At 46.1% G+C, this 27,978-nt stretch overlaps 1 protein-coding gene and 1 long non-coding RNA gene across 2 annotated transcripts; both read left to right on the forward strand.

Moving 5' to 3' along the window:
• The first annotated feature begins 1,069 nt into the window (after nt 1-1,069).
• Nucleotides 1,070-14,817, forward strand: LOC144169816 ((3R)-3-hydroxyacyl-CoA dehydrogenase-like). The gene is made up of 3 exons (XM_077699176.1): nt 1,070-1,444; nt 3,060-3,253; nt 9,982-14,817. Exons 1-3 carry the CDS (start codon nt 1,282-1,284, stop codon nt 10,381-10,383), a joined length of 759 nt encoding a protein of 252 aa, XP_077555302.1. The 5' UTR covers nt 1,070-1,281; the 3' UTR covers nt 10,384-14,817.
• Nucleotides 14,818-23,150: 8,333 nt separating this feature from the next.
• Nucleotides 23,151-27,601, forward strand: LOC144167610 (uncharacterized). The gene is made up of 3 exons (XR_013322056.1): nt 23,151-23,421; nt 24,550-24,648; nt 27,191-27,601. It is a non-coding gene; the product is annotated as an uncharacterized LOC144167610 (long non-coding RNA).
• Nucleotides 27,602-27,978: the final 377 nt, after the last annotated feature.

Below are 27,978 nucleotides of genomic sequence, written 5' to 3' on the forward strand. Positions count from 1 at the left end.
CAACGTTATCTCAACATCCAAAAATTTTCATTAAAATATTGCACGTTGTACGGATGTCTAATAGAGATACTGCTGGGACCTAGACTTTTGGATCTTTTTGGGACGTCGCAGAGATGTTAGTGGTTTGCTGGGAAGCAGTATGCAATTGTGCTGCTTTAATGTGGAAACTCTCAATTAACCATTATGAGCAAATTAAATATTTATGTGTGTCACGGGAATGTGACGCGGGAATTATCCTCCGCGTCACGACACACAGTCGCTACAATACCAATTGTAATTACCCTGCACAAGAAAAGTATGAGGCTGCAGGCCATCGCAAACGAGAAAACAGCTCCCGCGTTCCTTTAAATCAGCGCAAGTTGCCGCCACGCAGACCAGCGCCAGCGTGTTGGTTTGGAAATCCGTGGCTGCTGTCATGTTTTGTGAGTGTTATCAACGCAAAATTGGCTACTCTCACGTCAGGGATGAAGCCAAATTTATAGAAACTTGGAGAGCGTAAGCTTGCTCAGTAAAGTGGCAATGAGGGAGGAAGTGGGAGGCCGAGGTAGCCGAGACATACAAATACGTTTTCTTTTTTTTTTTTTTTTTTGGGGGGGGGGGGGGGTCGGCTTTGGCCCCCCCTGCTTCCCCAGTTCCGGCGTCCCTGTATCCGGTGCACAAACGGTATTCTACGGAAGACAACAATCTTACACACGACACTCAATACACTCATGCCTCGGTAGATCAGAACGAACGCTTTTAGGTTCCGGCTAACCTAGAATTAGTTCTACACGAACATGGGCAGCTCGAGACCCCAGCTTGCTCATTTCAAACAGCCTTTGTTTGTTTAACGGCGTCTGAGTCATAAGTTTGCTTGGTTTTTGGAGGCCAATAAAAAGTGCCTGTTCAAACTTCCCGCTCCATGCGTTCAAGTTAACACAAAAACCTGGAACAGCTATAAAAAAAAAGTTTTCATAAGATGAATTGCCGAATTTATGGTTTTGCGCGTATTAAAGTATTTTGCGTTTATTTAAGCCTGTTTATTAATATTTCTTGCTTTCTGTGCGCGTGTCAGCGTGAACTCTGGTTCTCTGGTGCAGCGCGGCAGCGCGGCGTCGTCTGTTATTTCCTCCACAATCAGGTGGTTGACTTGAGAGTGCGGCAGGTGTGCGTTGAGCAGCGCTAAACAAAATACAAGTTTCCGGGAAGTTTGAGGGTCAAGTTTGCTGATCGCTGCTCACAGTTTAACCGCTCCGTTGGTAACCAATTAACTGTCGGTGTACCGTCCACCTAGATCACGCGATGGCGGGCATACAACAGCTAGCAGGTCGCTTGGCCCTGGTTACGGGTGGGGGCAGCGGCATCGGCCGTGCGGTCTGTAAAGCTCTGTCGAGTGAAGGAGCGCGAGTCATAGCTGCGGACAAAAACAAGGAAGGAGCGGTGGCCACGATCAGCGAATTGCCAGGTGGGTGAGCGAAACAACATGTCGCTTCAAAACAACCTTCGAAGCATTGCGCGTTCAACATTCCTCCACGCGTTTTCGGCCGAAAGTCGTGGGTTCTGATGATTGGACTTGTTACCCTGTATTAGTAGTTGGGACCTCGCTGGTATGGCAATATCGCGCTCGTGAAATAATGGGACCTTTTAATTAAAACGGCCGTGAGTAAGTAAACAAGAAAGTAACGATCGAAGTAAAGGCGGGGCGAAAAATCCAACCATAATGATAGCATTTTTTGGGGGGTGCAGGAATTAAGCCCTTGAAGTATGTGTGTAGGATCCTTGAAGGGCGTGCTATAAGAGCTTGTGTTTGGAAAGACGCTTGAAGTCGAGCTGGATTGCACGAAAGCAACTCCCCATCACAATTAAAATCCTCTACTTCTTTCATATGCGCAATATATTTCCAAATTTGTGCTTCTCGCTTGCTTTCATTGCAATTGTTTGTTAAAGCAATTCATCGAAAAGCCTAATTTCTCCAGAAAGGATGTAGGTGACTCACAGCTTTTGTCAAAGCACTGCCAATCCTATTAAACCCTCCTCTTTGGGTCAAGGTCACACTTTCGTTGGAAAGATGAACAGGTGTTATGTTTCCTGATATACACGTTTGGCTGACCCATGGGAAAGCTGTCGACTGCTTGAAATGGAAGCAGCTGGCAAAATAAATGGAGTATTGAACTGTCCATTGCAGCACCACATAGGCCAATACTGACTTGATAGCAAGGCCGTGTTACACGAAAGAAATCCGTGCAGTAGCAGCCTCTTAAAACAGCCAACTTGCCCGTGGTTGTCTCCCGGAATAATAGTGTAATCCTAACACCCTTCCTCTGCCCTGCCCCCATTCTCCTAAATTCCAGAGATGTTGGACCCAAAAAGACGAAATCCAAATTACAAATTGTGCACAAGAAAGTACAAGTCACATATGTCTGCAGAGATTTTATTTTGTTGACTCGAGTAGTTCATGGGCTGCTTAAACGCACCTATTTTCAGGGAGACTGGAATGCATGCTTTCGGTACTGCGTTTGTCTTCTTTTGGGTATGCTGTGTGCCAGGCTTCAAAGAAAAATTCATCCATATTTATATGCTTGCATGTACTATCTCGCTCACTATGACGTACACTACTCATTAGTATTCAAACGATTATATCATCAAAACAATGACTGTGGGCATACACGTTAGAAGAAGGCTTGGTCCATTAGGACGTTGCGCTCCTAATGCGTACTTGGTTAACCCCTTGTACCAGAGAAAAGTGGTACAAAGCGGTGAATACTAAAGAGCGGTGTAGATCAGAGCGAGCGCGACTGTACATCACACCATTCCCTTTGTCATCAAGATCATCACAACCTGGTCCTTGCTAACCGGGAAATTGCTGCCCCCTTATCAATGCAAGGAGTAAAATGGGGAGTTGCGCCCTAATCCTAATCCTAGAGGGACCCTATTGCTGCTATGAGGATAGCGAGGAGAGTATTGAGGAAACGTGTTATGTTTGCACGGGAATGCACCCATCACCTACTGCCATTTTTTAAGCTCTTACCCGTTCCTTCAAAAAGGGGACCCATCCTGATTTTTTTTTTTTCCTTTTCAAGGTCCACAGGAACACCGTGCTGTGGAAGTGGACGTCGGAAACTCGGACTCGGTTTCGTCGCTCTTTGCTGAAATCAAGAAAGCCTACTCTGCTCCCGTCAGCATCGTGGTCAACTGCGCTGGCATTCTGCGGGACTCGTTCCTCATAGACATGACTGAGGAGGCGTTTGACGATGTCCTGAAAATCAACCTGAAGGTAGTAACGTCAGCACACTTTGGTTCATAAATGTTGCAAGAGAACACAAGATGGGGATACTTAAATTTTTTTTTTCGTGGGGTTGGTTTGTATATGGTAAATGCATGTTCCCTGAAAACTCATGAAAATTTCTTGCAAGGGGCAAAGTAAATTTAAAACAATAGTTTCTGATGTATCCCTGCAGAGGACATCGAAAGTAGGTGAGATATGGTAAGCAAACAAGGGAAACAAGTAGTTTTGTGGAATATTGACTGAGCTAGCAGTCCAGGCCGTCCTTTTTATAAATGTTCTTAAAGGAGCCATGAAGACAAAACACAAGTTTGTGTTATTCGAAAGATTTCATGTTTTATAGTGCCCCCAGCGCTTGTCCGAATGCAAACAATGCTTTATTCTTTCAGAAATTAATTAGGTTAAGTTAAAATTTTGATTTTCCCGCTAAATCGTGCGTTTTCGTGATCTGCAATGACATCACAGGGCCATGTTTACCGTTAGTGAACCTAGATGGTGCCACCACACCGTGGCAAGCCGTTTTTTGCCTTTGGTTTGTTTGTGAACGTATTTGTACCTGGCTTGTTCTGTTCATGGAGACAATCGTTTCGTGAAACATGGTGCTCGCTCGACAAATATGATCATGTAAGACATCGTCACTTGCGTCAATCGGCCAGTGTCGTCTGAAACAACCCCAAAACCCCTCAGTCCTCTGCAGCTAAACCAAGCATAGTGCGCGCAGTACCAACAGCAGTACGCAACGGTTTACGTGTGCTTTTGTAACTTCAGCTGTTTGTCCCAGCAGTACACATTGGTACTTCTATGTTTACGTGTGCTTTCGTAACTACCACTGTTTGTCCCACCATTCTTAGGGCTTTCAAAAGAATGTGCCCTAAATTTAAGCGCAAATAGCTCGTTCGGCAAGCTTATAAGCTCTGCGTAATTTTTGTTTGCTTTTGCCGCCAATCGCAGAGCTGTCTGGTATGACATCATAGGTTCTGTTGCGGGAAATGAGCTGGTGGGTCGCATGGCCATTCCCGTTTTTCCTAATTATGTAGCTTATTTGAGCGAAGTTTACGTTAAAAGTGGTGTCAGTATGATTCTAACGAGGCAATCTTTGGAATGAACTAAACTTGCGTTTTCTCTTCTTGGCTCCTTTAATAAAGAATGCACGTAAATCGAAACATTGGATAACAAACTGTCATCAAATACTTTGGGCCCAAGACTAACACTGAGCCCCTGTCACAACTGTCATTTGTCTGAATTGCAAGGTGGACACCAAAGTGTTCCAAGCCTGTTTTTGTGAGGGATACCCTGAAATACAGCCAGGTTGAAGAACTTCAGCCCACTTCTACTCGTAAATATAGATTTGCCATTTAAAACCTGGCGATGGGTATTTAATACCCATGCCACGCGTACACGAAAAATGACATTAAGTGTTTAAGGCCTTAAGATACCGAACGACATTATTGGGGCGGTCGGTGCTACACGCGAAAACGCGAAGGCATTAAGTGTGTTAGGCATGATGGTGATGATGACCGAAAAGAGAAATGCACTGATATTTTGGAAGTTTTTAATGTAGAGGAAAACTTTATACAAGGGTTAAAAATGTTTTTTTGTGAAAGAAAATTTTATGAGAGATAGTGTTTTCTAAAAAATGGTGTGAACCGCTTCTAAAAGTGGCTTCAGAAGCTGCTGTCGCCTGGCAGCAGCAGCCAGATCCAAGAAATTGAAAACGGCGAGTAACATAATGTTTTCCCTTTTGCCGCTGCTTTAGGGAACTTCGTCTTCTTCAGAACTTTGTCACCAAGAGTGCACAAAAAATTGTCTTATTTCGAAGCTCAGCTACGTCCCCACGTCAACACTCTGGTGCTGAGAGTTTCATTGGTTCATTCGGTGCTCATTGCGTTCGAGAGTAGGCAGATTTAAGGCATTCGTGAAGGCGAATGAGTTGTGCGGAACTCCTTAAATAAAAAATGACATTAGAGCGAGTGGCATTAGATTTTTGCGGGTAGCAGCGAAATAGTGGCATTAAAGCTGAAGACATTAACCCTTTCAGTACGGCGCCATGGGCCATCGGACGCCGGTGTCCGATGATTTCAAACGTCCCGCGAAAGCTAGAAACGGCGCCTGGTGGGCAACTAACCCCATCTGGCGTATTTATTGACACCTCATTTTTCGATTTTATTATCTTTTGTTGATATTTCGCGTGCAGAGACCGCGCCAAGAGTGAAATTTGAACCCGCGGTAGTGGCAAGTTGTGTGAAAAACGGTGTCCGCTGTATTTGGGCTGTATTTATAAACAAAACGGGCTTCCTATCTGACGACTGCCGCTTTACACATTGATGTGTAGGGTCTGGACAATGTACGGTAGGGATATTTTGCCAAATGCACCGCGTCCTTCATGGTAGCCTGGCACTCATGTCAGATTACTGCTACGGAGCGATGCGCGACACTTCTCAAGAGCGCTGGATTTTTTTTTTTCTGGTTTTTTACCAATAAAGTGAAAAGGATTTTGTGTCAGAACACAAAAAAGTGTGCTTGGATGCATGACCGACTTATTCTTCGAGGAGTGGCACAGCCGTCAGTTCCGCTAGGTTGACGGGCCCACAAAAATACAAAACTTGGTTTGCGGTGTTGATATATATATTGAATCATAGCCATGAAATGTAGGAACAATTTTTATATCTTAAAATTCCTAAAATAATTTTTAGGCTCATTACAATCGCCTATACACGTTGCGTGTATACTTTTTTGTGCATTTTTTTCTGATTATTTGACTAATAAACTGTAAGTAATTGTACCTTTCACAAAACTGCTGGTATGTGTTTGTAAGAGCAATCTATAAGCTACAAATACATGCATAGCAATGCTAAATGTGTCCACTAGCTCAAGAGAAAAAATAGTTTTGTGGAAGCACTCGAAATCAGCCGTTTTTCCGCCGTAACGAAAGAGTTAAGGACTTAATGTCATTTTTGGTGTATGTGTGGCACAGGTATTAATTAGTGAGCTTTATGTAATGTTTTTATTTATTGTGTTGCTGCTTATTAATCCACAAGAAGCATTGTTTTAACTTGACTTCTCTGTCCAGAGTAATATTAGCTTATCTATGCTTTGGAAAGGCAGCTGCATATATAATCGCCATCACACTAATACCAGTATCATTTCTTTGGCAGCTACACCACTGTAAACCTAGGGCATCAACTTTGTCTGATACCCATTTCACTTATAGAAACAAATCAAAGCTTGTTTAAATTAATATGTGTACAAAAGTACAGCTTCCTTTCTGAAAGCACATTAAAAGCCATCTTGAATTCAAACAACTAAAAAGTGGTAATCAAATGCCCCAAGTATGTCCATGTGTGTGCAGGTACACCAGTTTTTTTTTTTTTATCTCCGAAATTATCTGTATCATTGTAGGTGGGTAGACGAGGGGACTATTCTTGGCAGGTAAGGAGCATAGCTTTAGATGAAAATATTTTTCTTCGACCCCTTGTTGAAATTTTACATTGGTACAGAAGCACTATACTCGGTGACAACTTAAGAACGGCACCGGAAGTTGCCGCTGTGCCTAATCACCGTAGCCGGATGTTTCTCCGTGCAGCGCAAGTAGGGCGTTACTGGGGACATTTAGAACATGGCGTGAGCCGTTCCCGTGATTTTTCGGACTTAATATGCTTATAAACGACTCCAGTGACCACAAACAAACTGCGTGAGACAAGGCAGACGATATCACGCATTCATAGCAAACCCCTTTCAAAACGCGCGCGCACTGACGTCACGGGTCCAGCGCTTTAGCGGAGTGATACACTACATGAGGTGGTGCCGTTCTTGAGTTGTAACCGAGTATAGTCAAGGTGATTATGATGCTGCAGTTTTGAGGCCTTAGATCTTTATGTTCCATGGAATGCTTTGTGAGGTACAAAAAATACCTGCACAATCTGGGGAGCATGTGCTGGGAAAAGGAAACAGCAGTGCTGGAGGAGTGTAGGCTGCTGCCGCGTGTGCAGTACGAGCCATAGTGAGAGCTTAAAGGAGCCATGAAGGCAGAATACAAGTTTGTTTTATTCGAAAGATTTCGCGTTTTATAGTGCCCCCAGCGCTTGTCCGGCAGCAAATGACGCCGTATTCACTGAGAAATTGCTCATTTTAGGTTAAAATTTTGATTCTCCCACCAAATCGTGGATTTTCGTAATGTTAGCCATGATGTCAGAAGCGCGTGTATTCAAGCGAATTCGGGTTTGCGGCCTTGCTGTCCGTCAGTCCTCCCAGGTGGCGCTGCTATAGTCATCCACGAACCGTTGTCCTCTGTTGCTTTGTTTTTGGGCGTATTTGCACCTGGCTTGTTTTTGTTACTGTAAACAGTGATCGTCTCGTGAAACCTGGGGTATCCTCGACAAACATGGCCACGTATGACAACGCCGCTTACGCCAATCGGCCAATGTCCTGCAAAACAACTTCAAAGTGGCGGAGTGCTGTGCAGCTAAAACAAGCATAGTGCGCCCAGTACTAACAGTGTGCATCGGTACTTCTATGCTTACGTACGTTTTCGTAACTTTCATTGTTTACCGCATCATTCTTACTGCTGTAAAATGAATATGCGTCACACTTAAGGGCAAATAGTTCGTTTGGAAAACCTTTAACCCGTAATTAATTTGCATTTGCTTTTTTTGTCCTAAGCCAATCGCACAGCTAAGCTCATATGACATAAGTTCTGTTGCGGGAACTGAGCTAGTGGGTCACATAGCCATTCCGTTTTTTCCTAATTATGTAGCTTATTTGAGCGAAGTTTACGTTAAAAGTGGTGTCGGTATGATTCTATCGAGGCAGTCTTTCGAATGAACCGAACTTGTGTTTTGTCCTCATGGCTCCTTTAGGGTACCGTCAGGGCCGAATAGGAGGTTTATGGTGAATGTAAGAGTGGAACATGCTTTGATGTGCGCTGCCCACGGGACTTGTCGAGTGTTAGTGGGCACAGCTGCAAAGTTCAACAGCAGATAAACACAAAGCCTTACTTGCCTTTGCCTTCACATTCTTTGAAAGCTCTTAGCATCCCCTGTAATTTTCTGCATCACTTGTGTTTATATAAGGGATATAATGTCAAAAAGGATATAATGTCTTTAGCATATACAACCCTGCCTTAAATTGAAACAATCAGTTCGCACCTTTCATCGCATTCTGAAACAATCTGTTTGCGCTCTGTGGCACATTCCTTGTCGGAGTTGTAAAGTGACTGCCTTATAAAAGTAAAGCGTTTTAAAAATTGAGTGCTTTTCCAATCCTGTCGCATTGGATGCACTTTTCGTCGAGTGGTTTGTCATTGTAGTCCTTACTTAGCTTTTCAACGCACTTAGCCGTCCACTTGTCTCTTTCCTCATTGCAGAGGTCTGCTTGTCCGTCCACATGCTCGCTACACCTTTTGCGAATATCCTTATCGCAGCTGTTATTACTCTGTCTCAAAACATTCCCCTGGATTGTATCACACTCAGCTACTCTGGCACCGGCAAAAAAGTACAGGTTCTTCTGTTTTCATGGTCTCAACATCTGACCGCCCTCTGTGAAGAGGCAGAGCAAACCAGTAAGGCAAGTGCTGACACCTGGTGTAGCAAGTGGAAAGCTGTGAAATACGACAAGGAGGTGCAGGTACCACGCCAGTAAATTTGGCAAGCACAAGGGTCCACATGCGGATTTGAGAGCGACTTTCTGAACATACATTTTGCGCTCAGTTGTGTGGTGTGCGACAGACTGTCGTTTGAGGTCACTTTGATGGTGGTCAGTAACATCCTAGATGTCATCAAGTGTGAACACGTAATGAACGTGTTGCTGGGCACCTTTCCTTAAAAGGCTGATGTGGCAATGTCATACCTGCAAACTCTCCGGAATTGTCTGGGAGACTCCAGAATTTTTACCACATCTCTGGATTGTCTATCTCCAATGTCCCGAAAAGTGGCCACCACAGCTCAGAGGTCGGTATTGCTTCAATCACGCGCGGACATAAGTCTTTGCTGCTGTAAAGTTGCGGTGCTTTAGAAGAGCACTTGCCGCTATACTGCTAGTTCCTTATAACCATACCGAAGAGTACTGCTAAGTATATTCAAAGCACTATAGTACCGCGTACACCGCCCATCTAGATGCTGCCGGAATGTTATTTATAGCTTACAAAGGCCGGCCGCGAGACGCGCCACCATACCAAAAGAAGACGAGTGAAACGTTCCCTTCATAAGTAAACAAGTTTGGCGCCCTCCGATGCAAGAACCAGAAGTAGAGTTTTTTATGACGCAGGAACAAAGCAGCTCAAACTGAACACCCTTGCCCATTTTTGATGTCAATCTCAAGTCCCATCAGTAATTCTGTAATACTAAACTAACTATAACAACCCCCCCCACTAATGCGGTCTCCCGAATTTTATGCTGCTTGGTTGGCAGGTATGGTTGTCAAAGTGTGTGAGCCATGCGAGGATTCCTTACCGTGCAGTGCTGTGCTGGAGCTCTGTATGACAAATAGATACGTATTTAAAGGAGCTGTATAGCAACTGGAAGGTGCTATTCAGCTCTGCTGTTCATCTATCTTTGCAGGACAGAAGGGCCTTAAATTTTTCCTGTGGCGAATCAGCATCTGTATTAATTTAAAGGCCACGTAAAGCAGTTAATAGCCCACGCCTCTTGTTCTCCCTCTATTTTTCACCTGCTCTCTTTCTCGCAATGTCGTGTCAATCCTCTGTGGTGTGCCCCTTCTTCCAGGGGACGTACCTGGTGACGCAAGCGGCGGCTCGCGAGATGGTGACCAGTGCCGTGCCCCAGGGCGCCATAGTGAACATCTCGAGCATTGTTGGCAAAACGGGCAACATGGGCCAGTGCAACTACGCTGCGTCCAAGGCCGGTGTGGTGGGCTTCACCAAGAGTGTGGCCCTGGAGTTGGCCAAGCACAACATCCGCTGCAACGCCATCATGCCGGGCTTCATCGAGACACCCATGGTCGCCAGTATGCCCGAAAAAGTTCTGGCCAAGATTCTGCCCAGGGTTCCCATGGGGCGTGTAGGGAAGCCTGAGGAACTGGCCAGTGCAGTGCTTTTCCTCTGCTCTCCGGCCAGCTCCTACGTGACCGGTTCAGTACTGGAAGTAACTGGAGGGTTGTACATGTAGGTCTGGATGTGCGTGTGTGTGTGGGTAAAACAAACATCTTTTGTGTGATGCAAGGTGAGGGATTGGACGGGGAAGTGTATGGCTTTAAAACGCTGCTGGCATTGTAGGGAAGGCAAAAAAATGGGAAGTACTACAAGATTTCAGTGCACATCAAGGAATCCCAGGTGGTCCAAATTAACCCAAAGGTTGTCACGTCAGCCACTTTCAATGGGAACAGAATGGGACGCCTAGTTCAGCCGGTCATTTGTGGTGTGACGTGAGGAAGTGGGTATTGCGCCTTGCATCACCACTCGTGCTGGACAGGCAGACACCGAGATAGCATGAATGAGTAGGAGTGCTACCACACAAAAGCTGGACAAACCCTGCAAATTGTTCTTTTTTTTTTTTTTTTTTAGTTACTGTAAAGCAGCGCTGTCAAGCATGTGACTGCCCAAGATGGGAGCGCGAAAATGTGACTGTTTGGTAAGCACACTGAAAAAGACAAATCAATAGCCCCAAACAAAACTTTCTTCCAAAGTTGGTTAAAACTGAAAAACACTGTTTACAGGCCCTTTTCCTTTTTCTCTCGTAGTAATTTCGCGATGGAAGTCTGCTTTGTAGTGCTAGCAAACCTTCGAGGAGTATTGGCACCAAATTTTTTTGTCTGAAGGGCATGATTGGCAAGAAACTCGCCACTAGGTCACTGCACACGTTTTGACAGCCTGACCACTGAAGGCCATCCTGATAATAATTTCCACCTTAGCATGTTATCCATCACACTTTGTTGGAGGGGTGTTACTTGTGCCAATAGAAGGTGCGCACCTAAGATGCCAATTTTAAAGCTTTGGAGCAGTCAAGGTTGCCCCAGCTGGGCTGCCTTACGGCATTCAGGGTTACCATCACAGCAGATGCTTGATTACTGCGGCCACCAGCAGCATGGATGATGACTTCTAGCACGATTCTTTCCCATGTTTTCAGCTATTTTTTCCTACATATGTAACTTTAGTTCGTCGAGAGTGCCATTCTGGTGAGCGGTGACACATATGGCGTGGCACAGTGTGTCAGATCTTTATTAATCACTGCCAGTGCCAAGGCACTTGATTGATTTTGATTCGATTGTAGGGTATAACTCCCCGACGCAACGCAGGTGATGAGGCGTGCTGTAGTGGAGTGCTCTGGATTAATTTTGACCACCTGGGTATCTTTAACGTGCGCCGAAATTTCGTACACACGGGCGTTTTTGCTTTTCGCTTCCATCAGAAAAGCGGCCACCATGGCCAGGAATCAAACCCGCGTCCTCGTGCCATGCAGCACAATGCCTTAGCCATGGCACTTGATGAGCCGCACGAGTGAAGGTGTGTCACAAATCTCATACTTACGACTTGGATACAACACCTGGTCGGCGTTTAAATAGGAGAGGCATCACTTTGGTTTCGGTTTGCAGGGCAGTGTCTACCAAGCTATCCCTTCAGCTCGACGAATAGAACCAAAATATGTTCCACACTCTGCAGGCTGTTTGTACTTTAGTCAGGGTGTCTGGTGGGTAGATGAAGGAACTGAATATAATAATACCAAGCCTGAAAATTTGTGTCCGTACTCCTCTAAATGCTGTATAGGTACTGGGGGATAGAAAAGAGCATGAGCAACAAGATTAACGACACTTAGGTCAATGCAGAATATCGTCGAATGTACGTACTGCATTCATTAGGGACATGGCTTCAACTATCCACTTTATACTAGGTGACAACTTAAGAACGGCACCAGAAGTTGCCGCTGTGCCTTATCACCGTAGCCGGATGTTTCTCCGCGCGGCGCAAGTAGGGCGTTACTGGGAATATTTTGGACATGGCGTGAGCCGTTCCCGTGATTTTTTGGACTTGATATGCTTATAAACGACTCCAGTGACGACAAACAAACTGCGCGAGACAAGGCAGACGATATCACGGATTCATAGCAAACCCCTTTCAAAACGCACGGGCACTGACATCACGGGTCCGGCGCTTTGGCGGAGTGATATACTACATGATGTGTTGCCGTTCTTGAGTTGTAACCGAGTATAGTGACAGCTGTTTTATCATGCAAGCAGTTCAATGCTGAATGCTTTGTTGCATGATGAAGTATGAAACCAAGGAAAACTATCATGAACTGCTGCCATTATATGCCTTCCCAAAAACACTGATGAAGTCTTTAATCCAAGGGCAGATCTGGCACACTTTCGGAATAGCATTTTTGTTGATGGGAGCAAATGTTCCAACGGCAGAGCGCGAGCAATCGAATCCTGATCCAGTGGCAGATCAAGAACACTGTCACAGTCAAGGTTGCTGCGAGGAGCAAAAAAGTTGGTCCCTCAAAATCGGCAGATTCAACCGGAATTCGTGGGACGATTTTTTCTCTCGCATGACGTTGTTGCTGCCTGCTTCCAGCCTGCTCTCGCTTTTGAACCACGATGACGTTCGCTCAGGCGAATGCATGTAGCATCCACCAAGGGGAAATGCGGCATGCCATGTCGCACTCGTGGTTTTGCTACCTGAGGAAAGCAACTGTGACTCTACCGTATAGCAGCAAGGAGCCCAGCTCCGAAGATGACTGGATGCACATGGCATGCAAATGCGCCTTTGACATTTTTTAGGGGCTGGAACTGTTGGCATCTCCTGTCACCGTTGTAATCATCGTCTCATGTAGTCACGGTACTAAAACACCGGGAAACTTGTTTACACCTCGCGCTAGAACGTAACGCGTACTAGAAAACACTGGTACACTCATTTACGCCTCGCGATGGAGCACTTTGTAACGCGTACTAAAAAAAACACCGAGACACTCGTTTACACCTCGCGCCTGAGAGCTTCGTGCTTCAAAGACAAGAGACTTTTACAGTAAAGCTGTATGCCTGTACCCCCTAACGGTTTTATCTCCGTTGGCAAAAACACCAAGGCACGAAGAATACACTTATACATTACACGCTTTGCCCCTCCCCTGGTTTCACGATAGTGGAGATGGCCCGGGATTTATTTTTTTTTTTTCCCTTGCCTGCCTGGGAAAGGTCGAAGAAACCGACATCACGAGCAATGTTGGGTGCCATTGAGACAGGGAAAAGAAAAGCGCCTTCAAGGGAGCAGACGCTCTTGGAAGTGCTCGAAGTGAAGGTTGCCAAGAAATTCCTGTTCCGGTCACGCTTAAGCATTATCCTTCAGCAGGTGCATTCCATAGGCAGTTTCGCGGTACCTGTTCTGCGAGTAATCAGCATGCTGTGCGGCAGAGCTTGGTGACTGCTCTGTATCTGCCATTGGAATTCAACATGTGTTTTCTATTTCTGTGATATGGTATTTGTGAATATTTTTTTTATTGCTTTGTACAGCTAGCAACCAGCCCCTTCTCTAGCTTTTTGTGCTCCATGTTGCTTGCCTAATGCTGTAGTAAGCAGAAAGTACATACTAACACAATTTGGCAGTTTAAAAATTGTGAAAGGATCTTTTGTGCAAGAATCTGTTGCGCTTGCATTGGTATATGCTGTAGTGTGAAGGTGAAAACTGCCATGGAATTGCCCGGCTTCGAGCACAGACCTTCCAGCATTATGCTTCTTATTGTAGATGTGCAGAGGGGGGAAAAATCAAAAGACATGTTTATACAACTTTCTGCGTGTTCCTGATCCCGAGCTTTCCCACTTAGATTGTGTGAACTTGGCAGGTACAGTGGGAACCTAAAAAAAGGTGTCAGAATATGGCTGAGCCTATTCGATCGCATTGTGTTGTTAAAGGTATACCCTCCATTTCCCTCATCCCGGGCCCCATAGTATGTGTTTGGTTCAGAAATGTATCCAACTTGCAGTATATCAATCTGATGATGCCACAAAGTAAAGGGCAAGCTCTTTTGTTATTATCTGGCATTTAAACGTGGCCATCATAAATTTGTTAAAATTAGTTACCTTTCTTTTATACTCTGATGCATCTTTTCCGAACATGAACAGTTAGCGCCACTTGCAGGAAATTTCTCTTCACCTTTAGGTTCCGGAGGCATGGAAAATGGCTTTGGCTGCTGCTGAATGTGCCAGTGATTTTCAGGATGGTACTTGATCTCGGTGATGCAATTATCTCCGTGTATTACAATTCACTGCCAATTGTTCAAATCGCAAAGGAACAAATACTGCTTGCAGCCTGACCGTGTTCATGTAGCAAGGCTGTTGCAGGTACATGGATGGAAATGCTTTGCTTCGATCCTGTCAAAACTCGCCTGCCAGGAAAGGCCCACGAGAGCATACTTCTTGTGCTTGTAATGCTAGGAGCTCCGACACAACGAAACTTGAGTGCCTTAGGTAAGATCAAATTGCATAAGTGTTATCAACGATGGAAGGAACAAACAAAAGCTTAGTGACAAATCGTGTTTTCTACTTTACTGCTGTGTTTTTAGCATGCTATGATGCCATGTTAAATAAAGCCAAGTGTTGCTGTTCTCTTGCAAGTGTGTGAGAAGCTACCTTTTTCCACTCTTCAAAAGTTTCAGCACTGCCTCTCTGCAGTTAGATGGTGTCAAATAATTTCACTTGGTGAAAAAGTTGCCCTAACAACATCAGGGGAAGGGTGCTGAAAATACACAGTGCTGTAGCGTTCATACCTTGTGTTAGTACCAGAAAGTGTTCAGTGGTCAGTTTCTTCTCCAAAAGGAACTAGTAAGAGACTAAGACCGTGTGAGGTGAGGTGAGGGTTTGTTCGTACACCTGCACACACGCAGACTCCTCAAGCCTCTTCCCCTAGTGTTGTGAGGAGCAGGTGGTATGCAATTGCCTCTTCTGAAAAGGGGGATCACGATCTCGCTCTGCAGGAGAAAGGACAACATTCTGTGATTCTACACTACCACCGTCTTCCGTGGGGGCTGAGACCGTGTTTCACACTAATCGGAACAGCAGGTCATCTCCGCTTATTGAGGAGTACGTCGTGATGATCATGATGATGGTTGGGTAGGTGTGCTTGTATAGGCGGGGACTTAATATTCTGGACCACGCGAGTGCATGGCAAAAGCCACTGATGCGTACCCTGGAGGCCTGGCGCCTGTTGTCGATACTGGCGCGGCGCACATGCGCGTCCTTTTTTACTCACAGGCACGCAGATTTTCTCGCTTCCTGCAGCGGTGTTGTGATGGTCACTGAAGCACCGCAGAGCGATGCCTTTGTAGCATTCCCTTCATCCCGATGGCACATTTGCGAGATAATGTGGCGATTGCGCCTGCTTTGACACAAGTGCTCCTCATATCCTGATAAATACTTGTTTTGTTTGGTATTTTTCTGTTTTGTGCTTTAATGTTTACACACGATGAGACTAGCAGCTTGCGAACAGCGTTGCCAAATGAAGTATGTCTGAAGAGCAATCACAGGGGGCTGTGCTATCGACAACGAAATTCCATCGAGATGAATCACAAACCTTTATTTATCTTGTTTATTTGGTGCACTACTTCACCACTGAACTTATCTTTCAGCTCGCTTTCCGCTGCCGATAAAGTAGGCGATTTTCAAGATTCATAAAAGAAATTGTCTCTTTTTTTTTTCTATTTACTTTCTTACTTAAAAATGATCCAAAGACGTACCCATAAATTGTCTGTTCCCTCTGCACGTCGGAGTTCGTCAAAATGGCAAGCACCTCACACTGCGTTGTATGCAGGTGACCGAGCAGAATAATATCCGCAGTGCGCCATTCGCTTTTAATTTCCTTTTGAATCAATAAACAGCAACAACGCATTCCTTGCGCACGGCCGCTGGGTGAGAGAGAGCACGCACATGAGTGAGCTTGCAGCCGTGCATGGCGCTTGCACGACCACGTGTGGCCTCCATGCGTGCTTCCCATGTGGTTTTAATGCACATGACGCAATAAAGTAGCCTGCTGATCACGTAATATACCGGGCAAGACAAACACGGCTCGGTGCCTTCAGTGACAGACGGAGTTTCAGTTGCTCTGTCGTGAGCCACAGCCGACAGTGCCAGTGACGTAGAGGGCAACGAAATTGCTTTTTGAGAAAGATGCGCTGTTAATTCATGAAGTACTGGTGAAGTGAGCCTCAAACTGCATTGCAAATAAAAACTGTTTGGGCACTTCAGTCTGCCTACGTGATTTGAAGTTGAAGCCCTTGCCTTGGGATTATCATAGACTTCTTTATCGTGTTTGCGTCTCTTTTCTTCATCAGTGGACTCGGACAGACTGACTGGCAGCACTTAATTACGACAGGCTTTATTATTGACGTAGCCCCTATGACGCACCTGGCTCTGAAGACTACGGCGCCGCTATTGGCGAGTTCGATCAAATGCTGCAGCCAATCAGCGTTTACGGCTCTGGGGGAAGCCGAAGCCACAGGTGGTTTCGGCCATGGTTTCGGCGGCTCAGAGTGACACGCCGGCACGTCGTATCTTTGTAGGGACGATTGTCGATCGTCGCCATACGTCACACGAGCTTCGCGGTGTTTGTTGATATAGCGCGTCGTTTACAAGATATGGTATGAATAACGCCGAAAGGCACGGAGCGTCTTCTTCAGACGGAAATGCTGCGCTCGCGGGCGCGGCAAATCTTCCTTCATGGTAGACACCGACCGCGCACGAATGGGCACATACCGCAGCAGCTAAAACTGGTCGCCGCCTGCCAGATCCAGACTATTGCTGAAAATTTACAAATTAGGGGATGGCAGACAGGGACGCCAGAACCGTGGGGGGGGGGCACGTGGGACAGAGCATCCCACCGCCCAAAAAATTGTATGTCTGGGCTGGGCCCGCCAATTCCTGCCTAGGCCTTGACACTTAGTTGCGCAACCTACACTCTGCAAGTTTGCATAAATTTGGCTTCATCCCTGACGTGAGAGTATCCAATTTTGCGTTGATAACACTCACAAAACATGACAGCAGACATGGATTACCGAACCGACACGCTGACGCAGGTCTGCGTGGCGGCAACTTGCGCTGATGCAATTTTCTCGCCTTCGTAGGCCTGCAGCGTCAGACTTTTCTTGTGCGGCGTTACAATAGGTATGGTAGCGACTGAGTGCCGCTACGCGGAGGATAATTTCCTTGTGGGGTCATTCACCCCGTGCGACAAAGCGGCAGATTGAGCCCGCAGCTCCAAGTCAGTCTGGTCAGCAAAGGAGATTGACTTGTCACGCTGTGGCAAGTGAAGCAAGGAGCATGGTGGAGGCGACAAACGAGAAATGACTGCTATTGATCGACTGCATAAGCCCACAAATCTAGACAGCATTCAAATAAAAATAAATAATTATGCACTCGAAAGCACCAACTCATTTAAATACCTAGGTAGTTATTGACAACCATTTCCACTGGCAAGCCAATATAAACTCAGTGTGCTCAAGGTTATCTTCCGGCTGCCATGCATTGTTGCAAGCGACAAATTATTTCGACCTTGCACTCTTCCACTGTCATTTATCCGACTGCATAGATTCATGGGGTTGGACCTACACTACATAGGTTGAACCTTTACGAAAATTACAGAAGCACTCATTAAGAATAATAACGCACTCAAGCCATGATCATCCCAGCACACCCCTGTTTAGCAAACTAACAGTTTACGTCAACAGAAAACAGCCATTAATCATACCATAAGGTATAACCGCCCTGTTCATTCTTCCATTCTGTGCTCCTCATCCCGCCCTACCAGGAAGAATATTGCTGGTAACTTCAACCTACCTTCCACCAATAACATATATGGAGATCGACGACTACAGTTCATCGGTACCAAAATCTCGAATAGTTTGCCCAGGATATGAAATTGGCTGATAACTTTCCCCTTAAAATCAAGAAACATTTATTTCCCCTCCTTAATGAGTCTCCGTGAGTGACCAGCAGTCACTCCCCAAATAGTAACAAAGTCGTTAAACTCTTGACTACAAACATCACTTCGTCCAGCGGAAGTTTACTGCGTAGTTGTTATTATTCATTGCCTTTCTTTTGTTCGTGTATAAAAATTGCATGTTTCTGCTATCCTACCCCGTTAAAAAAACTGCATGGACCCATGGGTCCATGCAGTTTTTCTGAACTATCATGTTGGAATTGGAAATAAAGTGAAATTAAATGAAATGAGGAGTGCTACCGAGGCTGAAAGGCGACGGCGAGCTTAATCGGTCTTAACAGTAACGCTTGTCAGTAAGTGACGCCGGTAAGCGAGACACACTTGCTAATAATGGGTGAAAGTGAAGAGAAAGCGGCAAGCAGGATTTCATGCTTGCGTTGCTCCGGAAGGGGTGTTCCGCTAGCCTCGTGATGTTACATATCCACATTCTAAGTCGGGCGTTCTTCTTGTGTTTTTTACCTCTTCTGATTAATTGTCTACGCGTTTTCCATATAGGCGGAGATCGGCTTCCGGTACACACGCAGATAAAGGTACCGACTGGCGGCAAACAGGATATAGGGTCTTGCGATGACTAGCGAGCAGAACGAGCTTCGAAGGTGCTGGCCTGGGGGCTGATAAAACGGTAACGGCAGCAGCCGCAAAGTTGAGCCAAAAGGTGAAGTGCCGGTCGACGCAAGGTCGAAGCCAGCGTTCGTCTTCACATTCCTGAAAATTTCTAGGCTTCGCCGTTAATTGCTTTTGCTTCCCCTCCCCACGAAATTTAAGGCAAAAATATAGCGAACGGGGGTTGCGCGCTAGCGTGTAGAGTTTTGAACAGTATTTGAATCGACGTCTTGGATGCGCAAACCACGTCATATTTCGGAACCGAGCGTATATCTTTCCTTCAATCACGAATACGACATTGCAGGCATGGGCTGTCTCCTTTGTGAACATTATTGCAATGCTTCAGATTACGCATACAAATTCATAATATGGTCACAGATTTTTGTGGAACACACTTCCAGTGCTTGAGGTGTGATTGATTGATTGGCAGAGTTGATTGCTTGGTTCAGTCCGCAGCAACGTCTGAGCAACGCCCGATGCAGCAGCGGCATTCTTTTTTGTAAGACGTGGTCCAATTCCAACGACGGGTGTGCGCGTCTCTGTTGGCATCTATCAATTCCGTTGTTGAAGAGGAGCTACTGAGGGGAATGTGCCAGAGGGAAGGAGCTCGCGCCTAACGTCACGCTTTGAGCTTCTACGGCGTCCATCGGCACCCGCTGCTTGGAGTACGTTGAGTGCAATCAGTAGTTTTAGCGCGCAGCACTTTGGCGGCAGCTACTGTGGTTTGGCGGCGGCGACGGCGACGTCGTTGTAACTGAGCGAACGATGGGAAGACCAAGTACTGAAAGAAAACGAAGGAAGAGAGCGGAGCGGCTAGGAGGAGGAAAAAAATCCTTGGGTCACGTGATAAAAACGTGACGTCACTTGGCTTGTTTTTGAGCGCCTAGGGACAACGCCGAAGTAGGCGCAGCATTTCCCTGGGTCCTCCCAAGTGAACGATTTGCGCTGTCAGAACCCAGCGTGTCAGTTTGTGTTGATTGCTACCAAATGAAGGTGCAAATGCGTGCATACCGTGAATGCTACTATTGGTGCGATCTCCCTATCCGGTTAAATGTCTTGCATACCTACTGCGACATTTCAAGAGAGACTTGCAGCCTGAGCGTAGCGTAGATCAGCCGTGCCGGTCTCCGGCGTTTGCTGTACGTCACAGACGCGGAAGAGCGGAAAAGAGGGCATCTATGCGCTCATTTTCCCATCAAGTTCAGTAACATCGTTATTTTAAGTTTGTTGTAGTTTTTGTGTTTATACCACTGTACTGTGTACCTCAAGCTGCGTGAATTCTTGTTTGCGTGGCCGCCTCGGCCTCCTAGGTGCCATTCTCGTTCCCGATAGTATTGTGACGTTAACAATTTTTGTATAATCTTGAATTAAAATTTAGCGTGCGCTACCTACTTGGACGTGGAACATAGACAGTGGAAAGAGACAAACCAGATGTTGGCGCGCAAACCAACACCTGCTTTGTGTAGCCAACGGGCCTGTGGTTTGTCTTTTCCCAGTCCCTGTTTCTCGTCCAAGTAGGGTCCCTAGAAATTGTGCTAGTCTGCCGTCCGCCCGCTTTCTCTATGGGAAGGCGTGTCCGCGCCGCTGATGCACGCACAGCGCTGCGCAGAGGGCGCTGCGAGCAATCGGAACACCCGATCGGCCGGAGCGAGAGCGGCCGCAGGCCGGCCTGTGCCGCGCGCTACTGCCGCGGAGCGCCAGCGCGCATCGGGGTTTGTCGGCCACTTAGAGCGGTGAAATCGAATGGTACGAGGTACATCAGCACACAATCGAAGGTACGATAGTACTAAAAGACCTTTCAGTTTCACGCCCCGAGTTTTTCGCGAATTGGGCTACGGAGCCTCTTTGCGGCCGCTGAATTTCGCGAGTGGGACCGAAGGATGAAACCGCAGCAACCAGCATAGCCGTTTCACTACCACCGCTTGAACCATTATTAAAGTGAAGCTTTCTATGTCTCACTATATGTCGCCTTGAAAAAGCACTGCAGGAAAGCCAACTGTCTCTGACGACGGTGATGTTTGTGAGTAAAGTGAGAGGAAAAAAAACGCTTCCCGTGGTCAGAATCGAAGCTGTCTCCATCGCGTTTTGAAACCGACGTCTAAAAAAAGCAGTTTGGATTTGGAGAGGAGTGCATGGACGTGCGCATGTAATTAGTAGAAAAATTATCCACTCCTCCACTCCGCAACGATGGTTGAACACGAAGCTTTCTTCGCGTGAAATCAAACTGCAAAGGGTCGATGTCAAATCCGGCGCGATAAGTCCAAAATGCGTGCGAGTCAAAGTGAAAGCTCAATGAGGCAAAGTCAAAACTCAGACGACAAGGAATCGCTCACAAGAAAGCTTCGCGTTCAACCATCAATGTTCAGACAGTCAGATCCCTTTCAAAAAGAGCTCCCTGCGGCACCAGAAGCGGCGTCTGTTCCACATCGAAACTACCGGGTCATTCCTGAACGTCATTGACCGTAACAAGCACGCATCCGGCTGCTAGGCTGACGAGAAGAAAAGCGAAAGCTTGAGTAAAATGTTGTGCCAGCAAAAACTTGTTCCTATATACTTTGGGCAGAGTGCGGGGGAGGGGGGATAAAGCAAGGTATATATGACAGTATAAATAAACCTCAATATTTTTACTCCTTGGTTTCAAACAGCCGCGATTATAATGATTGGCCATAACAAATATTCTCCCGTTTTGCTTTCCCGCGTGCGTCTCGCAATTCCCTCCGAGTGTGTGGGTGATCAAAAAGAACCTGTGCAATGAGGAATGCAAGCGAAGTTACTGATTTGCAGCCGGGTGTTATTACAAATCGGTTTCACGTACCCAATGCTGGCGAATGTTTCAAACCATGGTATTCACGAAAATTACAGGCACGCAAAAGAGGTTTGATAGTACCAAAATTTTTGAAAATTTCGAGGTAAGCGGAGTGTTGGGTTAAGTGAAATGCGAAAAATGTATGGCCAGACCACTGAAATAAGAGCTAGTGCTGGTAACAAACGCTCCAATGCACAGGGACGCTTCCGGAATACAGGCAAAATAATTTGCAGAAAAAAACAATTTTTTTAGGTATTGCGGAAAAAGAACTGCGTGATGCTCGCCTGTTTCGCCTTCGCATCTGGTCCCAAAAAAGTGTTCTCGAGCATCTCAATGCCGCATCAACTGTTGGTCACCAACGCTGTATTCTATCTTGCTGTGAAGAAGGCAAAGCATATGTTTTTCTTGTTCCTGCCGTTTTTGGCACTTCTTGAGACACGTCGTCGTCCGCATGATCAGAAGCGTCTTCCGCAGATATATCAACGATGTAGGCGTCGGACAGCACTCCGCTAACGGGGCATCGGCCGCGCACAGTGCGTACCCCGCGCAAATTTGCCGTTCGCGACGGTGTTCGGCGCGTAATGGGAGCTAAGATTTAACCGAGAGTTTATCAGCTGCCTGCAGCGGATGTTGCATTGCGCCCTCTTTGTCAGCATTTCGAGATATACGTGATCCCCGAAAAGACGTTTCGAGACAAAGGGTGGAAAATGTCGCCTATGGCAGGTATATGCACGGCAAAGAAAGGTTTCGACTTAACCGATATTTCGAGATATCCGAGTTCGAGTTATGGAGAAATCACGGTATATGATGACTGAAGGTGATAAAACTTCGTATGCATGTGCACACGTCTTGTTTTTTTTATTCGGCGTTTACATTCCACAGATTCCCAGTTGACTGGACGTAACTGAGGGGGCCGCGAAGACGTGCCCTTAAGGGCCTCCAGATCAACGATGCTCAAGGTCAGAAGGCACCGGTTCTAGCTGCGTTATTTACATACACGTACAGGGGACAACATTTTGGGAAACTTGCAAAGAAAGACGGTTCCAAAGAGCCATACAAAAAAGCGGAGCGCCGACACTCCACACACACATTTTCACGCGCTGACTAATCCATCAGTTAACAACGGCGGGGGTATTCACAAAGAATGGTTGTTTGCTAGCTGAAGTCCCGCATGATGTTTTCAAGCTGGAAAACCGTGCCTTGCCGGCAGTGTTTCCGATGCCCCCGAGTATGTGTCGAAATCGGTTCGACACATACTCGGGCGCTAGCGTAGCGACACGATTCCGCGGTTTTTACAAGGCTCGATCCTTCATAATACGCGAAAACGTACTCCTGTCACTTCACGCTTCGGTTAAACCTCTTCGTACTGGTAAGAACCAACTTATTTGGCTAATCTGGTTTATCGACAGAAACGGATAGGGTTTGAAAAGGGGCAGTTAAAATTGGCTGAACCCGCCCAGAAATAAGGCTGAACTATGAAGGCAGCAGCGGCACGGCAGAGCGCCGTCCGCCGCTGCCCATCGCGCCGGCCGGCCACCGCGCTCCGATTGACTGCAGCGCCGCCGCAGCATGCATGGGAGCCCCCTTCGCGGCCGGCGGACGGCAGACTAGCACATATTTCTAGTGACCATAGTCCAAGTATGCAGAGCACGCTAAATTCAAATTACGATGATATGTCCCACCCACTCCGGCCGCAGTTTCAAGCGTTTCATTGTTCCTTTTGTGTAGGAGCCCATAACATTGCTCAAGTTAGATCGAACCGGTGGCGTATACTCCCCGAAGCGCAGTCCTGAATGTGTGAGGTGCAATGCCTCGAACGTAAGTATGCATGTGTTTGATAGCGTTAACCTCGCGAGTATGTCGTGTGCCCACATCAGAGTTCTAGCTCTTCGGGCAGTTAAGTTGCGTTGCGGGAGATGAATGGGAAACGTCGCTTCTGTACAGAAAACGTAAGGATATCGTGGCCAAAAAAAAAAAAAAAAAAAAAGCGTGAAACCGTCAGCCAAAAAAAGACAGAAGAGGGAGAGGGAAAGGATAGACCAAATGATGGCGGCAGAATCAGATCGTCCTAGGGGCTGTGTAGGTTAGGTGGCATTTTGGACCCTTTATGAGGAGGCACCAGGAGCAAATGTCAGTAAAGTGTACATTGAAGGTGAATGGAAGAAGCTGCGTATGCCCCAAATAGTACGTGGCAGGGCACAAAGCCACTGAAAATTTGAAATCGCACAAATAAGGTGTACAGGCAGGAGGGACACACACACAAGCATTTACTGGCAACTGTCGTTTTATTGAAAAATACAAAATTTATACACGACAACAAATCGTAGATTCAAGAAATATGGTGCCGATTAGTGCGTGCTCCTGCCCGTGTAGAGTGATCAACAATTTGCTGACACACTTGTTGCTATGTTCATCGGTAAAGAAGGCCTCAACCAGTTCCCTAATAATCTGATCATTATGCCTGTACAACACCACAGTCTCATTAAACAAAGGGTGACACCCACACTTTTTATAATGCGCAGGAAGATTTGCGCCCGTTGAATTCGTTGTCGTAAACAAATGCTATCTGAGATGGATGCTTAGACAGCGTCCTGTCTGGCCCACATACACGGGCTTGCATGACAACGGAATTCTGTAAACCATGTCAATCGTACAACAAACTAAAGGCTGCGCAAGGGTAACACCGCACAGCTCGTTGCTCCCTTTCCTCGGACGATCCTTGTTATTATCAATGCCAGAGATTGCCCACTTTTGCTTTTGCAGAAAACAACACACAGGACGATACGCTGTGGGTTCTTTTTCTTTCAGTGGTTATCCTGTGTGGTCTTATTCCACGCCGCCATCTTTTACTCATTTTGTTTTTCAAAAATGTATTATTAACTTACTAAACTTTCAGTTGTGCTAGCTGACACAGCATTTAATCCTGTTCCTGCGGCATCTGCATAGGAGGGCTTCCAGTGGAAAAAAAAGTGCTTGGACCTGGCCCCTACGATGTTGGTGCAGAGCCTGGGGGGCAAGCCTTGGTCTACAACCCATGGAAAGCAGGTGAATGCCTCCAGAAGTGGGTCTTTTTGTGATACACTCGAAATTAGCAGCAGACAGACTGTGTCTGCTCGCAGAGCACCCTGGTAGTATGACAACCAAATATGCAGCTGTGACCTGACGGGAAATATGTAGCTGTGACCTGACCTGTGTTACTGACGGGAAGACTTAATAAAAAATGAACTGCCCATCTGTTGAAACGACAAAAACGCGGGACATGAAGCCTTCCAAAATCAAGTCCAATACTAAATTAACCATCCCAGTACTGAGCACCTGTTTCTTATCGGGATGGTCTGCTGCACTGCAGTTATGCTCTCTAGAGCTTTACTGATGCAGGCAATCCATGACCTTCCGTAGCGTACAACCATTGTCGTTAGATGGAGATGTGCATTTTCTGTGAAATTTTCCACGTTCATGCAAATCCAAATTGCTTCGACTGTGCTAGAATGGCGCAATCGGATAGACGTCAGCTTCATAACATGAGGGACCCAGGTTCAGTTCAGATCACGGGAAGCGTTTTAAAGTTTTTTCACTTCACCCACGATCGTCATCATCAGAAAAAGTTGGCTTTCCTGCAGTGCATTTTGGGTGGACCACAGATACATCAGGAAAAGGCTGGAAGCTTCACTTTAGCAAATGAAACTGTACCAAGTTCAGCATGTGCGTGAAGCTTAAGCACTGTACATGAGCCCAGTCAGTGAGGAGCGGTTACAGGTTAAATCCTCGTCAAGAAAGATCACAAAAAGTTCAATGTGAATCACTAAGCTTGCAAACTTGTCAAATCTAAACTTGACACTTTATTGTTCCAGTCTTTCGTGCTCAGCTGAGGAATGGTGGGCAGATAAGGGCAACAACTGGCAGAAAGGGTCATTAGCATGCAGTTCATGTGCATATGTAAATATTTTAAAAAGTACTGGTATGAAATTTTCGTGTACATTTTTCCAATAGCTATGGGTGCCTACCAGCCCAGGAATCTTACAATGGAACATTAGATGATCAACCGCAGAGTAAATAATTATTTTGAGCCTTTTTTATTCGTGCCAGTTCCGGCTTCGACAAAACGAACACTAAGGTGGCCGCCATGAGAGAACGGCAGTCTTGATGTCACTGTTCTCGTTGCATCATGGTCAGTCTAGACGCGCATGTTAGAATGAGTGAACACGCCCAGGCTGGCCATGGTTGCGCGCGCCTGGGCCGCACGATATCAGTCGCAAAACTGTGACATGATACACAAGGCGGTGCAGTGTGCGCCATCAGCAACCGGTGTGTTGGTTGAGTCACTGGAGCCCTGATGTCGGCAGTTTGGAGCACTCCACGTGTCTTATTTATGCCAGTGTCAAAAGGGTATTCATTCTGAGATTTCTGATGCATGCAATTGATTTAAAATGGTATGTTATACTGAACGGTTGCTGTTAAAATCTTCATATACAAAGGAAAATTTTTGCATAGTTATCTCAGCTTTGATATTTCGTGTCAGTACTCCTTTAAGTATAGCCTAATCAGGTTATAAACGTTTAATAGTGGTGCTACTCCTTAAGGTATTTTTTAGTTGTTTTAAGCTGACATTTGGAGTTAAGAGAGGCCGTGACATTCTGGCCGCCCATTTCTGGCCATTAGTATTTCTAAGTCGTTCTTCAAAACGTTTTTTGCTCTGCACTTCTCTGAAATGTCGGCGACACCTAACTGAACTTAGTCATAATTAAGGCATTGTCGTGCAAAGGTCAAGCTATCTCCACCCTTTTGTTTTGTTTTGCTGAGTTTTTGCCACTTAGGACCACTATGGAACTTGCTGCCCACATAGGAGTGCTCTCCAGACGAATCAGCCTTAGGTGTCACAGGAGTGAGAGTAAGAACTTTAAAATAGTGTTAGAAAAAAGCGCTATACAATAGCTTTCTTTTTTTGGAACGTGTTAACAGGTCGACCAACCTCATGGCGACTGTAGGATGTGACTTGTTTGTAGTGGGCAAAATCAGAAAAATAGAGACGAGCAAATCAGTCATCGTTGCACGACAGCTTCTGCGACACCCAAGTTAAGCTGCCTGCAATTGACATGCAAACAAAATTGTATGCCAGATGTTTACAGTTTTATAGCCTGGTTCAAAGAGACTGGTATGCACAATTTTGAGGAAAGCTGGAGTTGGCCGTGTTTTTATTTGTATTAGGGTTTTTTTTTGTGAAAATGTGCCATTTTATTATTTGTGTTATAATTTTTTAACTGCTATAGGAATGTTAATTTGTAGATGCAGTTTTTCTGTGTGTTCGGTGTTCTTATGATCCCTTATGACTTCCCGCGCATTAATGAGGGGTGTGGTACCTGAGCAGATTAAATGAAGAATAATAACGTAAGAGAATTCCGCCACACACATTTAAGAAAAAAATACAGCACAAACGTCAGTGTCCATATGCATACTAAAAACGTACACGCAAGGTACACAATAATAGTGTACTGTGTTTAAACTATTTGGTCATTTGAATTTTGAATGGCAGGCTCCTAAGGTAGTGCTTGACCAGTTGTCAAAGTGGTATTTCCGTTTTACTTTTCAGTGACAGAGGGCTCAACAAGCATCTGGATGCATCTACAACGTTTGTGCTGGGTAGTTCTGATACCTGTTGTCTTCTATGGCTATGAAGCTGGGAATAAATAAGACTAAAAACTGTCTCCTTCCTTTGGTATATTCCTTTTCCATAGTGCAGGAACGTGGAAATAGTGGAAAATACTGCATGAACGTGGAGATAATATGGAGGGCAATACACGAGCACTTGCACGTCATCGTTCCCTGGTCACTTATCTTGTATATTGTTGTGCCAGAGCACCTGGCCCAAATGCGTTGCACGAGGCGACGCGCCGACAGCGAGGCTAAGTCACGCCTCTCCCTTGCGTCGCTGCGGCGCGGCCGAATCCCGCATCTCGGAACGCTGCGGCGCGGCCGAATCCCGCATCTGAGAGCGACCAAACAAGGGCATGTCGCTACGCCCGGAGGCGAGGTCACGGAGACGGCGGGGGCATCGCCCTCCCTTTCCCCACTGGCGGCGCAGCTGACTCACCGCTTCGCTACCATTCGTCGGAATTCAAACTTCAGGCAGCGAGAGCTCTGAATGGAGCTATTCGAACTTTTCGGGGCCCCAACGAACTTCCCGGGCTATAAAAGAAGCCCGGAGGCTCTCATCGTCGGCATTCCTCGGCGGCTTCTCTCCGGCACCAGTCTCTTCGGAAGCACCGAGTGAAAATGGTGCTGTCGCCTTTGTGCGAGTTATGTAACGTTTGCTTACCCTGTACATACTGTATATAAATGTTACTTTAAGTTTTCGTCGGCTCGAGAACTTCTTCGCTC

Source organism: Haemaphysalis longicornis, unplaced genomic scaffold (assembly GCF_048455015.1).
Source record: "Haemaphysalis longicornis isolate Haplotype H1 unplaced genomic scaffold, Haemaphysalis longicornis Haplotype H1 scaffold_2, whole genome shotgun sequence".
NCBI lineage: Eukaryota > Metazoa > Arthropoda > Arachnida > Ixodida > Ixodidae > Haemaphysalis > Haemaphysalis longicornis.